A 14,939-nucleotide genomic window follows, 5' to 3' on the forward strand; every position below is an offset into this window, starting at 1 on the left:
ACAAAAGGTGGTCTGGCGGTTGCGATTTACGGGAGGTTAGGGTTAGAAGAGCTGGTGGTTGGTACAAAGGGACGCAAACATGCCACCCAGTCCAAACTATCAAAATTAACTAGACAAAAAAACAAAAAAAACAAAAAAAAAATCTAAATTTTGATAGTTTGGACCGGGTGGCTTGGCGGCTAGCGAACGCGGTTTGTTGAAGAGCTGGTGGTTGGTACGAAGAGGCGCCGTTCGTGTCCCGCTGAAGCCAACCTGTCAGCCGCTCCAAAGGTGCGGTCTGGCAGTTAGCAATGGCAGTTTGTTGAAGACCTCTTCAACGAACCGCCATCGCTAACTGCCACACCGCACCTTTGGAGAGGCTGGCAGGTGGTGGTTGGTACGAACAGACGCGGTTCGCCTCCCGCTGAAGCTAGCCTGCCAGCCATGAGCCTACAAAAGGTGGTCTGGCGGTTGCGATTTACGGGAGGTTAGGGTTAGAAGAGCTGGTGGTTGGTACAAAGGGACGCAAACATGCCACCCAGTCCAAACTATCAAAATTAACTAGACAAAAAAACAAAAAAAACAAACAAAAAATCTAAATTTTGATAGTTTGGACCGGGTGGCTTGGCGACTAGCGAACGTGGTTCGTTGAAGAGCTGGTGGTTGGTACGAAGAGGCGCCGTTCGTTTCCCGCTGAAGCCAACCTGTCAGCAGCTCCAAAGGTGCGGTCTGGCAGTTAGCGATGGCAGTTCGTTGAAGAGGTCTTCAATGAACAGTTCGTTGAAGATGAACAGACGCGGTTCGCCTCCCGCTGAAGCTAGCCTGCCAGCTAAGAGCCTACAAAAAGGTGGTCTGGCGGTTGTAATTGAGGGGAGGTTAGGGTTAGAAGCAGGGCCGGATTAAATGGATAGATTACACTAGGCAGACTATATTTTTAGGCCCCCCCCACAGTCTCATTTTGATATTTGTTAAACAAACAAAATGACTTTTAACTGCCACATGATTATTATGCTCATTAATTTAGTTAGGTATATTTTAGCTTATCTATTTATATTTCGGTATTCATACGCAATTTGTTTGTTGCCATTTATTTATAGTGGAAAGTATAGCCCTATAATTATACATTTCATATATGCATTTTACATTTGATTTTAATGTGTCTTTACAGTATCAGTAGTAGTAGTAATAGAAGCAGCACTAGTATTAACAGTATAAACAGAACAGCAGCACTAGTAGCAGTACTGTAGTAGGATTTGAATGAGTTTGTACTGACCACTTTATCTTTTAGCTTCAGAACCAGATCAACTGGTTCTACATACAGTGATGATCTCCACTGAACCGGAAATACTTTTTCCCGCACATTTGGCGCTAACGTAACGCTGTGTATATTTAAAAAAAGTAAATGAATAAATAAATATATAAACACTGAAATAAAGTTTTAGATTGGATTTTTATATTTTTAAAATATTTTAAAGTTAAACATTATTTAATGTAGGTAGTTGATGTTCTTTACCCCTCTGTCTGGGACCCCTAGTGGCAAGGAGGCCCTAGGCATGTGCCTAGAATGCCTGTGTGTAGATCTGGCCCAGGTTAGAAGAGCTGGTGGTTGGTACAAAGAGCCCCAACCCCGCCACTCAGTCCAAACTATCAAAATTAACTAGAAAAAAACATTCTAGTTAATTTTGATAGTTTGGACCAGGTGGTGTGGCGGCCAGCCTATCTTATCTAATCTTATCGGGTTGTAGGCCCTTGTCAAAGTCCACAGTAAGAGCTTTACCAGGGGCTCCAGGGAATACGGCAGGTGCCGCAGCTGCTGCTGCAGCAGTACCGCGTGGTCATAGTCAGTAGTGACAAGCAACAACACTGCTGCTGCTGCTGCTGCTACAGCTGCTGCAGCAGTATAGGCCTAGCAGTGGTAGTTCCAGTCGTTCTCATTACAGATATCTGAAGTAGCATTTTGGCTAGTCATAATGTAATGAGAGATATTGTAAATTAGCATATAAGATATCTCTCATTACATTATGACTAGTCAAAATGCTAATTTAAGATATCTCTCATTACATTATGACTAGTCAAAATGCTAATTGAAGATATCTTTTATTACATTATGACTAGTCAAAATACTAATTTAAGATATCTTTTATTACATTATGACTAGTCAAAATGCTAGAGGTATCAAACACAAGGCAGAGTCCAGTTCGGGATGAGGCTGGGATATGATTGGCATGCTTGGTGACTGATGATATGTGATTTGTGGTTTCAATAGTGAATGTCCCGTATCACAAACAACTGAATGAGATTGAAAATTAGATCCGTTTTGTTTTGTATTGCCCACATTACCACGAGTTAAGAATGAGACTGTTTAATAAAGTGGAGCCTTTCACACCAGATTAGTGACCTGGGAAATACATAGGTTGACCTTCAGTGTGAAAGAGTCCACCCAGGTAAGGTTATTAATTTAGTATTAGTTGAATATTAACTATTATTTTGTATTTGTCATATCTAGCTTTGTGTCTTTGTGAGTCAAAAACATGAACAGGGCCGGCTCTAAACTGCTGGAGGCCCTAGGCAAAATTTTCTGTGGACGCCCCATTTTGAGATGAATCCTACCCGCCATCAAGCAATAAAGACTGAGTAAAAAATGTGTGTTTTAAGCACTGTATTTTTATGCCTCCGCTCCGGTGACAGCCGTGGCTGGAGGCTTTATGTTTCTGGGTTGTCCGTCCGTACGTCCCATTCTTGTGAACACGATATCTCAGAAACGCCTTGAGGGAATTTCTTCAAATTTGGCACAAACATCCACTTGGATTCGAGGATGAACTGATTAGAATTTGGTGGTCAAAGGTCAAAGATCAAGGTCACTGTGACCTCACAAAAGACGTTTTTGGCCATAACTCAAGAATTTATATGCTAATTATGACAAAATTTCACACAAATGTCTAATAGGATAAAATGATGAAGTAATGACATTTTATATCCAAAAGTTCAATGGTCAACTTCACTGTGACATCATAATGTTTTGCTTACCACTGTAGCTGAGAAGCTTGTAGCTTGGGTCATTCTACAAAAATGGTGGAAGTGCTGTCACTTACTTTTGCAGACACCAAAATCCTTTAAGTTGACCTAATAATCACATTAATTATATATGTTCAATAAATAAAGACTGTCCTTGCAATGATAAAACACAGTTTATTGGTGGAGGCATACAACCGCGAGGCGGTTATAAGATATAGCACATGAATATCAAAATAAAATGTAATAAATACAAATGTGGATGTGGCTCTCTCCTCTTGTGTGGACATGAGCTTAAAATGAGGACCTTCAAGACTGCAGAGGCTTTAGAACTGTTAACAGAAGAACGGTGATGATATCACTAATCTTGTCCGGCTCACTGTTGTCTGGGTCTTCTGTCCTTGTGGCTTCTGCTGCATCAGTTCTGCCTCAGAATTTCAACATTGTTCCTATGGAATGTAGCATATGTGTCAACACTAAAATATCAGAAAACAACATCGACATGAGAGTTAACATCGACGGACCGTGAATTGAGCCCATTTTGTTAAGCTATTGAGTGATTCATCTTCTAAAACATAGACGATCTTTGGCCACGTCTCCACGATTCGTGTTTCCGGCTCACTAATGTGACGTAAAAGGCGCAAATATACAACGTTGGTGTTTACAAGACGTTTCAGCGGCAGGAACATTTTGCAAAAAAAGAAAGAAATGTTCAACTGGAGAGACAACGAGATTATAGAACTTCTCTCCATTCGAGGGCGCGAGGACATTCGCACGCAGATAACGGGCACGGTGAAGGACTCGGTGGTTTACAACAGAATGGTCCGGCTCCTGGCGGAAAGAGGCGTCCACCGGTCCCACATGCAGGTGGTGAGCAAGCTGAAGACGCTCAAGAGGCAGTACGCCAAGGCTCACCAGCAGAAGGCCAGGTGCGGCATGGACCGCACCAACTGGCCGTTTTATGAGCAGTGCCACAGTGTTTTCGGTAACTCCGCCGTGGTGAACCCGGTCAGACGGCCCGGGACGCCCACAGCCACACCTACACCCTCACCCTCACCCACACCGCCCGCCTGCAGCGAGTACCATGAGGTTGAAGTTCAGCTGTGGGACGAAGCTTCCGAAGAGGAGAAAAAACCAATCCTCGCTCCTGTGGAGGAAGATGAGGAGCAGGAGCAGGAGCAGGAGCAGGCCAGCGCCTCAGACAAAATGCAGTCCCCAGGTCATCTCATGTGTTTTGTCTTTGTTGTTCTCAGAAAACATGCATGGGTTATCAGCAGGGGCACGCGCCCTGGCTACCAAGGGCCCGGATGATGCCCTATACTATTTTTACTACTACTACTACTACTACTACTACTTGAACCACCAAGTACCCCCTAGCAACTACCTAGAAACACGCCTGGGAACCACCTGTTAGACCCTAGCAACCACATAGTACATCCCTAGTAACCGTTTGAATGTTAGGTTTTCTTATACCAGGGTTCCCACACTCCTGGAAAACCTGGAAAAGTCAGGGAATTATAAAATAGTGTTTTCCAGTCCTGGAGAAGTGCTGAAAAATGATAAAAGGGAGAAGAGTTTTGGAAAAGTCATGGAATTTTAGTTTAGTGACGTTGATGATTTTTATTTTCTTGAATACTATAAAATGAAGCTGTGGCTGGCTCCGAAACAGTTGAGGAATATTATAACAACCCTTGATTTTAAAGTGAAAAGCAAACTAATGCTTAAAGTTAGCGTAGCTGATGGTTTGATGATAACTTTTTAATTCAGTCTCATTAAAATTTGGCCATGGGAACTTGCAAAGGGGCATGGAGAAGTCATGGAAAAGTGGAACCCTGTTATACTTCCAGCTGCTTACAGCTGGCCCACACATTTTCCCCAAGAAATGTATTTTCTAGTTTAACTGTAAATTTACACCCTCGTGCAAATTTGTAGACTATGTTGGCTGTCTGTAGTAGTATTGAGGAAGTTACAGTATTATTTCCCTAACCTGATCTGATATAATCTGATAGGGTGGATGTTTAGCTGGGTGCCTACTTAACAGGTCAGATGCAAAATGTACTGCCTTAATGTTCAGGGTTGAATGGTGGCCACTGGCTGTGCTTGTAGGGCCTATAGAACATACTTGTCCCGGACCCTTAGCGGGATAATCTGAGAATATTACCAAAAAACAAAAGAACACAAGGCTTAGCTATAGGCCCATTTGCTCTATAGTGGGCAAATCCACATAAACAAGCCCCTGCCCATAGAAGTTCAACTTGTATTTAAACCTAATTAGTTAAAGTGACACTAGGCAAGATTTTTGTGTAAAAATACACCCATCTGATCAGCCCAAATCACAAAATGTGGCTGCAGCAGAGAAGAGTGTCCCATGCATCCCCACTAATTGAGACGCTGTAGATTTGCCTTATTTGGCCAAATGAAATTCTGGTGTTGGTATGGTCACTTCTCCACATCCAGGAAGTGACAAATTGAAACTTAGGAGCAAAATCCAAAGTGTCTCCTCCGTCCAGAGAAAGCTGGACTCACCAACGTTAGATCTTTTCCTCTCTCGTCTCTTTGGTTTCCTTTGGTATAAAGCATCACAGACCGGCCGGTTGGTGAACATGAGCGAGCTGTGAGCAGCTTACTGACCTCACTGCACAGGATTTCTGGGTATTGAAGTTCAAATTTTTCAAACTCTTGCTTCCATTTGGAGCTGCCAACATGCAAAGTTGCCTTGTGTAGTTTTAATTACACATTAAATTAATGTCTGCTTTGTACCTGTCGTCACTGTTTCAGTAAGGCCCAGAGTTTATTTTTTTAATTTTACTCCTGCATCATGCTGATTTGTGTGCCGTTTGTTGCTTTGGTTTTTAGGGTGCACCGCTCCACCAAAGAAGAAGAAAAAGACAAAGACGGAACAAACCGCCGATCTGCTGTCAACCATGATGTTTAACCAGCTGGCGGAGATGGACGCAGCCATGGAGGCGCAGGAGGACGCCCGGCTGCAGAGGCTCATGGACCACGAGAGGGAGCTGCAGAACAGCCTGGTGACTCAGCTCATGGCCATGCAGGAGAGGATCAGCCGGGAAAACCACGAGAGACAGCTGGAGCTCATGGACAGGTTACTCTCCAGGCTGCCCGCACCTTCACCTCCAGGCCCTTCACGGCCTTAACTGTGTGTGTGTGTGTGTGTGTGTGTGTGAAAGGGCTAGAAGAGGGTTAATGGGGTTTAGCTGACACTCCTCGTCTCCCTCCACACTCAGGCTTGCCCCCCTCTTTGTTTTTAGTGTATTTTTCAACAGTATAAGGCAAAATGATTCAGTGAAATCATCTCTTTATCTGTCCATTGCCTCTCCTTTTTAATCTTGACTCTTTTTTTTAAGATGACAGTTCATATCTATTCTAGGATGTAACCCATATCCAGCACCAATGTGAACTGACAGTGATGTGCAAAAAGACATTCCACATCCGTTTCTGTTCCCAACGCTTCTCCCGCTTGTTTCCAACACATTTCAGTTACAGTTTGTGCCTTGGAGTTTTGACTGAATTGAGGCGTCTCCCCAAATACCAGTCAAGTCGGCTGTTTGGCTTTCTTTTCCTTGTTGTGTCTCGTGGATGAGCAAAGCTGCTGTAGACTCCAAAATGATTACAGTTGTCTCAGGCAAATGACACAAAGATTGAAGCCGGACACACCCTTAACACGACTGTCAAACACCTCAGATCTCTGTACTGCTCACATTAAACGACTGTGTTTCCTGCAGCTTCTTGTAGTGATGGCACACTAAACGATGTGGAATAGACGGGATGTCACACATTAAAAGATTCTTCACTTGGATTTGGTGGTGAGGGATCTTGATACCCCGCTGTCTCCCCAAAACAAACACGAAACATGACTTTGTCTTTCACCTGCCTGTGCTAAAATGGAACTTGAGAAGGAAGAGCAGTGATTATTGCGAGCGCACTAGTGCTGAAACAATTGGTCGATTACTCGATCGACAGAAAATTAATCGATTATAATTTTGATAATCAATTAACCATTTTAGTCATTTGTCAAGTAAAAATACCAAACTTGCTGGTTACAGCCTCACAAATGCTAAGATTTGGTGCTTTTCTCTGTTTCTTATCTTTATAAAATGAATACTTTTCTTGGCTGCTGTTCAGACTAAATAAGCAATTTTAAGAATCACTTTGGGCTCTGGTAACTCGTGATGGGCATTTGTCATTATTTTTTTACATTTTATAGGCTAAATGATTAATTGATTATTCGAAAAAAATTCTCAATAGAATAATCGATAAAGAAAACAATCATTAGTTGCAGCCCTCGTGTGCACCCTTCCATCTGTGCTGAAAAGGAGAAGAGCTAGACAGTGAAGTGTTGGGAACCGCAGGCAGCGTGGGCCGTATTAAGCCCAAACTATGAATAACAATGAAGTCTAATTAAAACGTAACATTCCCTAACCAATAATTTCAAAATATTAATTTTCTGCCTCTTGCTCCTGGTTTGCTTGTGAGTTCTCGTTGGTTATTGCTGTTCATCACCGTTCTCAAAACTTGTCTTCACACATCTCACTCTACAAGAGCGTTGCAGAGTCGGTGCTGACAAAATCAAACTTGTTTGAAAATCTCCAGATATGAGTCACAGATCTGAGTGTGACTAGGTCAGACTGACTCCGACTGCAACGCCCTGCAAAGTAAATCACACTGGCAGCTACAGTCTCTTTTTTTAGATGAAAGCAGTAGAGAGTAGAGTATTCAGTATTACGTTTCATCAACTCATACGTCTGTATGAGTTACTCTGAAGTCTGATTTCAGTATTTCATATAACATAGAAGTACATTGTTAAATTGTGTAATTAAGGAAGTTTAGAGAAAAGTTGCTATATCAAGACATATTGAATATTGACGTTTGGCCCATAAATATGGTGATATCATGTTTAAGTCATTAAATGTGATACTCATGGAGGGAGAGGAAACTACAAGACTGAATACCTACAAGACTGAAGCCTATTGAAGAAAAGCTAATCTTAGGTGGTTCATGTATAATACTATAATGTAGGTTGATGGATATTGTAGAAAATAGACAGAAGCTGACCTAGTTCAAAATTCTCATCTTTATTAGAAACAGAAAACGAATACAGCAGATGGATTATTCAAGGAACGCCTCTGCATGAGCCACAACATCCGTTTAGAAATAACGGGCAAAAACCGTAAAATATAGCTGTAGATATTACAGACAGAGACAAATGAGAATCAATCATTGCTCTCCTCTTGTGTTAAAACAGTTTTGAGACGCTGTGGTTTGGTGTCATTCTTGGCTGACACGAAATTCCCGGTTGCCTCTGCGCTATTCAGCAATCCGGGAGAAAACGTGTCATTAAGGAAAAAACACCTTGTGCATCAGACTGACAGGAGCCAGGCTCACATGCAGCCATCACATTTCAATTTCTCATATTCAGGAACAGAAAACACAACATTACAAACAAGCCTTATGAATGTTAGTTTCACTTTCCTTATTGTTGTGAGAGAAACAAAACTGAACGTCTGAGTTTGAAATGTTGAGCAGTTAACATTATCAGAATGGATATACTGTATAAACCCTTTGGATTGAAAGTTTTACTTACTACTATTTTATATGCTTTTATTGTGTTTTTTATTATGTGTGTGTCTTTTTAACCCTGTCTGCCAACCAAATTTCTCCTATGGGACAATAAAGTTTTCCACTGAAGGGAAGTGAATTGAATGGAACAAGGCCAATATAAGCAGTGCAAAGGATCTGTCTTATTTTTTTTGTTTTCTTTTTAAAGGGGTAGTGAAGTTGTTATTTTCCATCTGTAATGTCAAGTTAAAGAGGAGGAGGAGGAGGCATGTGGTGATTAGGAAGGAGGAGGCCATGTTGATTTATGTTCGTACAGATGAGGAGAGAAGCGCTCATCAGGAACAAAACCTTCAGCCGGTCGGATCAGGACGTCCTGTGCATCGTGGGATGGAAACGGACCCCACAACCAGCTGGAGCTCAGAATCACAGCTGCATTATGGGTTCCGTTACAACCCCACCCACCAAAACAGCCTCTGGGATCTGGTCTGGGGTCTGTCAGGACGGCACACACGGAAAGAATAGGAAATCATGGAGGCAAGAACAGGTGAATTGGAAGAAATGAATGGAAATTGTGGGCCAGAATATTCTGATATCCTGAGAAAAATAACAAATAGTATATCTCCAGAGCATCTGCAAGTTCTTATTCTGCCCATTTACAGTTACCGAGCTTTCATTAGCTACACTGGATCAGAAATGGTTTCTTTGTTTAAAATTTTGGATTAATTTTTGGTATTGAATCCAATTTCAGGTAGCATTAAAAAGTCTTAAATGTGTGTTTTTGAAACCTGCAGATACCCGGATCTCTGCTTTCACCTCTGCCTACTTCAGTTGCACAAGTTGATCGGAAACCAATCGTTCTCAGGTTTTGGTGTCTGATCGTACTGATGTTGGGAGGGAAAGGGTTAAATCATAGAGTTAAAATGAATAGAAACGCCCCTTTGCCAGTAATGTGTCATGTAATCTCTTTCAGTAGAGCTTGGCTGCCGCTCAGGAGTTTGATGTTGTCTTGGAAATGAGCGTTGTTTCAAATGCGGACTGCATCTGACGACCACACAGTTCAGTCAGATTAAAACAACCATAATAACACATCAGCTGTTTGTTCCATTCTCCTCTCTAGCCTAATTTTTGCTGCTGCAATGACCCAATTTCCCAGCATCATTAAAGTTTCATCTAATCTAATTATCAAAGGCTCTTCAGTTGTGGTTTTAGGTGTACCAGATAATTACTGTTTGGGCATTTGGTTTGAATGGAAAATCCCATTCTCCTCAGTGGCAACATTTTACTGTCAGCTGTCTCAGCAGCTCCTAACTGGACTGGAAACAACTTCCAGCAACATGTTGGATACTTGATGAAAAAAGGTGTTTGGTTTAGCTTATCGATAATTTTGTCTGTCCACTTTTGCAGATGTTTAAGTGTCTGATCACTGTTCCAGGCTGGATCCTAGAATCGCTCACCATCCATCACAACATGCTGCAGAGACATCCATCTGTCAGGTGGGCCTCAACCAAACCTCCTCTCTGTCCTGTCTGTCAGCACCAATAAGCCCAGAGCCGGGATAACCCAAAGCATCTCAATCAACAGATCATCTTTACCTCATGCTACGTCAGCTGAACAAACATGGTTTTAGTGTTAACTGGTTTTGGGAAATCCAGCCGAGGTTTACTGGATTGTGGTTTGGATCATAACAGAAGACGACACCTTTTAAAATCTTCCATCCACCCACCTGTAGCTCCGTGGTTTCAAACTTTCCGTAGCCAAATTGGTAACTGCTTAAAAACGTCACTGAAAACCTTGCACAAATACGCAAGGGACCCAGCAAATACAATGGCCCAAATCCATTAGCTTGGAGGAAAAGATTTGATTATGAGCTGATTAAATATAATGATGATGTAGACACTAACTTTTAACTTGAGTGAATGTTCAAAAGTAAAAAAAACAAAACAAAACAAAATCTAAGCTCACAAGCTCACCCACTACTGGAGCTGCTGCCAGAGTGACCAACTCTGACCCAGCGCCTTTTGTTTTTAACTCAGAAACCACTAAATCATCGTTGTGGTGTTGTGCGGTCAGTCCCACAGCAGAGAGGCAGGCTGGTGAGGAGAGTTAAAAAAATTCCTTCAGTCTCCAGTTTCCTAAAACTTTGCTTTTACATGATGCTGCTAAAGTCACAAGTCCTTCTAAAGTCACAGGAATGAAGAAGTGGCCCAAAACTGGCTTTTCCCATTTTTTTTTGGAAGCGAAATAAGTAATAAATATGTTTTTTTCTGTGTTTTTTCTAAGACCAACGTTACCTAAGGCCCAAAACCTTCTTAGGTAACTAACTGATTCTTGAAAGCAAAGTTCTCAAATTTGTTTGGAAGCCTATTTGTCTTTAAATTGTTGCATTGAAGACGTAAGCCTCTTAATTCATTCATTTAAACACACATTTGAAAATATTAGTTTTACCTACTGTATCTTTACATTTTAAGATTAACATTTTATTGTTATGCTTGGATTGTCACTACTTACAGTATATTTGGTGTAAATATAGCAAGTAAATTACACAGTCACACTTAATAGGATTTTGTCAAAAGGCAGCAAACTATATTTGAGCCATTTTCTATACTTAAAAGTTATTTATTTAAGTAAATCATAAATATATTTACTCTAAATAATTGTTTCAAATTGTTCTCTATGTGCAGCTAAGGAAGGAAATCCCCCTTTTATCCTAGTTTATTGCTGTTGCTAGGCGGACGACATTTGAAAAATAAGTAAGAGAGTAAAAAAGTAAGAAACTAAGAGAAGTTTGTTAGAGATCAGACTAATCTGAAGAAATTATTAGTGAATTAGTGAAAATATATTCTTAGGTAACTTCTTACTTACTCTACCGCTGCACTCACTGTAACTCACTCTGGATAGGAGCGCTTGCTAAATGCCTATAACGTGAAAAAAAAAAGTGTGTATTTGAATCAATATTATTTCACCTGTTAATATTAAAGCTTTGTCAACTGTTCTGCTAGAGTGCCTGTTATACTCCGAGCAGAGAATTGATTCATGACATATCACACACATAAATAGGCATCTGCACTTCTGATCCATCTTGAAAAACCTGTTCTGTGTCCGGAGAGAGAGATACAGAGAGAGAGAGAGAGAGACAGAGAGAGAGAGACAGAGAGAGAGAGAGACAGAGAGGGCATGGGAGGTCAGCATGGCGAGGAGGAGCCGATAGAGCGATAAAAGGAAGGAGAGAGATTTAAGGAAGAGGTATAATACATGGCAGGGCCTTCCTGTGGAACTTAACGTCAGAAACTGTGATTTGCTGCTGCCATGAATCCTCAAGTCTCCAGAAGTTTAAAATAACTCCCCCCCCCCCAAAAAAAAACAGGTTGGTTGATGGAAAAAGACAGAGACAGAGGACAGAAGAGAGAGAGACAAAATAATGAGAGACAGAGGCTCAAGCATACTTTCAGTTTTTCATTTACACCACCCACCTTTAAGAGGGAAACCAGAATGGGTGTCTAGCTTGCCAACAAGGAAGGGAATGAGAGAACGCAGAACAAACACATTCATTACAAGCAATAACAGGACTTTAGAAAAAAAGTGAAGGAGTTGAGAAGTGCAGGAAGGATAGAGAGAGAGAGAGAGAGAGAGGGGTGAAATGAGGACAGAAAACATTCAAGGCACTCACAAACCGAGCCAAGAGAGTGTGAAAGTAAATCGGGAAGGAGAAAGCCGCCAAAAAAAGAGAGAGACTTGTATGAATCATTGACACTGATAAAGCAGTTAAAAATAAAACAAAAAAGTGAGATAGTTTTCCATCTTACCGACACCTCGCGCCGGTCGGTGTGTGTGTGTGTGCTCCTCCGTCTGCAGCTCCGCTCTCTGCCTGCCAACAGATCTGCCACTCCAAACTTCCTCTTAAATACTCTACAAGTTTTATTTCACTTTCACTTCTCCTGATCCGTCAACTGCCCACCAAAACTCCTCCTTCCTTCCTCCCTCCATCCACTCCCTCCTTATCTGCCTTTCCCTGCTGAAGAAAGACAACAGCTAGTACAGTTTTGTTGCTTTAAATCAAAATGAATAGAGAAGTGTAGGCCGATTCATTTTAGTTATAGATATTTGTGCACCTTTACAGTTTTATATGTTTGATAGTTCAGATTACACCATGAAAGGTCAATGATTTCAGCACAAATAACCACTGTATGAAGTTATAGGCCTTTACTGATTAGGTGTCATATCAGATTTACAAATGATTAAGATATCATGGCTAGGAAATCAATATTATGAATAAGACTCTCCTAGTCTAGTATTCTCCTGGTATATATCTCCAGTATATGCGAGAGAGAAATCTAAGAAAAAATATGTTTTTTGCTTCAGTAAACATAGTAAAAACTTTTTTTTTTTTTTTTACATTTTCTATTCATATGTCTGTATACATTGTTGAACATCAGGAACATCACTTTTTATCTGCAGAAAACATTTTATTTGGTATTTGTTTGCATTTCTGTATACAAAATGTGTGATTTTCTGTAGGCGAGTTTCTCCTTATTGTTTGTTATTGGATCTGTTGCATCTATACAGTATCTGACAGTGAAAAACAAATGATGTATCCTAAAAGCTGAGTTTTTTGCTGAAAAAAATTACACCAAGCACTTGGGTTAAAAAAAAAATTTAAGGTGGTAAAATGGAGCAAAACTATAGCAAAATGTAAAAAAAAAATGGCTTAGACTTCTGAGGGTTAAAGTCTTGAAGCACAATCAAGACACATGAAGCACAATCGGTACTTGTAATTTGATACCCATTTGTTTTAATGGTTTAGATTTAAAAAACGACACCTCTGTTATGATTGAAATGTATTCAGTTCAGACATTTCAGACTCAGTTCATACAGGATGTGACCTTGACTGATTTAGTTACTTATTGATGTGGTCAGTTCTTGTTTTCTCCATATAGCCCCAATTGTAGCGTCTCTGCCCCGGCTGCCAGCTCGATTTCAAACGTTTTCATGATGTTTAGTTTTTACTCGGGGTGTTTTATGTCCCTAGGAGCCGGAGTGCAGCTGCAGATCCTCGGGCCGCTCACAGTGTCCCTCAGTCTAAACTCAAGACTGAAGGTGATTGTACATTTATGATCAGGGCCTTTCAGTATCATCTTTTATCTTTAAAATCAAATCATCATCAAATCAAACCACATCATCATCATCAAATTTAGTATCATCCTTTGAATCACTTCTTAAAATGCACTTTTATAGATCTTTTTCTTTTTAATGTGTCTGTTTTCTACGGAGCCCGTAAGGGGACATGGGCAAAAAAAAAAAAAATCTTTAAGTTTCTGGTGCGCACGGAAAACTATCCGGGAAACTTTCTCGTGTGCACCAGAAACTTTCCCGTGGGCATGAGAAACTTTCCCGTGGGCATGAGAAAGTTTCCCATGCGCACGAAAAAGTTTCCCGTGCGCACAAGAAAGTTTCCCGGATAGTTTTCCGTGCGCACCAGAAACTTAAAGATTTTTTTTTTTTTTGCCCATGTCCCCTTAGGGGCTCCGTAGTTTTCCTTTTTCATATATTCCTTGTTTTTATGCCTTTTTGTTAAGAACTCAGTAAAGTCTGCTTTTAGATACGTGCTATGTAAAAACTGTTCATTATTAGCAGTAGTGATAGTAATAGTTGTGTTATTATTAGTAATATAGCAGTGACAGTAGTTGTAGTAGTAGTAGTAACAGCAGTAGTAGTTGTAGTAGCGGTAGCAGTTGTGGTTGCAGTAGCGGTAGTGGTAGTACTAGCAGCAGTTGTAGTATTATTAGTAGTAATAGTAGTAGTTGTAGTAGTATGCATACTATTAATAGTAGTAGTAATAGTGGTAGTAGTAGTAACAGTAGTAGTAGTTGTAATAGTAGTAATAGTTGCAGTATTAGTAGTAGGCCTAGTAATAGTTGTAGTAGTTGTAATGGTAGTTAAAGTTGCAGTATTAGTAGTAGTAATAGTTGTAGTAGTAGTAGTTGTAATAGTAGTAATAATTGCAGTATTAGTAGTAGTAATAGTTGTAGTAGTAGTTGTAATAGTAGTGAAAGTTGCATTATTAGTAGTAGTAATAGTTGTTGCAGTAGTAGTAGTAGTAGTAGTAGTTGTAATAGTAGTAAAAGTTCCAGTATTAATAGTAGTAATAAAGTTGCTGTATCAGTAGTAGTAAACGTTGCAGTATTAGTAGTAGTAATAGTTGTAGCAGTAGTGGTTGTAGTACTAGTAGTACTCCATGCATCAGCAGTTATTCCACTCGTAAAGCAGATGTATCAGTTGTAATTGAGGCCTGTAAATGGACTCTCTGTTCCCTTGCTGGTGTTAATTAGAAGTGTCTGTGTGTGTGTGAGATGATGGATGGAGGCAGACAGGTG

At 40.6% G+C, this 14,939-nt stretch overlaps 1 protein-coding gene across 1 annotated transcript; it reads left to right on the plus strand.

The window, feature by feature from the left end:
• Nucleotides 1-3,662: 3,662 nt before the first annotated feature.
• Nucleotides 3,663-9,428, plus strand: LOC139656333 (uncharacterized). The gene is made up of 3 exons (XM_071533880.1): nucleotides 3,663-4,210; nucleotides 5,848-9,112; nucleotides 9,360-9,428. Exons 1-2 carry the CDS (start codon nucleotides 3,700-3,702, stop codon nucleotides 6,144-6,146), a joined length of 810 nt encoding a protein of 269 aa, XP_071389981.1. The 5' UTR covers nucleotides 3,663-3,699; the 3' UTR covers nucleotides 6,147-9,112; nucleotides 9,360-9,428.
• The last annotated feature ends 5,511 nt before the right edge of the window (nucleotides 9,429-14,939 follow it).

The sequence above is a fragment of the Centroberyx affinis genome, unplaced genomic scaffold (assembly GCF_046629955.1).
Source record: "Centroberyx affinis isolate AG114_WGS23_722 - 3 ecotype Tasmania unplaced genomic scaffold, CSIRO-AGI_Caff_v1 ptg002447l_1, whole genome shotgun sequence".
NCBI classification, from domain to species: domain Eukaryota; kingdom Metazoa; phylum Chordata; class Actinopteri; order Beryciformes; family Berycidae; genus Centroberyx; species Centroberyx affinis.

What these genes read in the sequence shown, in the direction of transcription:
- LOC139656333 (XM_071533880.1), top strand. Translation starts at nt 3,700, where the DNA reads ATGTTCAACTGGAGAGACAACGAGATTATAGAACTTCTCTCCATTCGA. An exon ending in AGACAAAATGCAGTCCCCAG is followed by an intron (nt 4,211 to 5,847) that starts GTCATCTCATGT and finishes TTTGGTTTTTAG; the next exon opens with GGTGCACCGCTCCACCAAAG.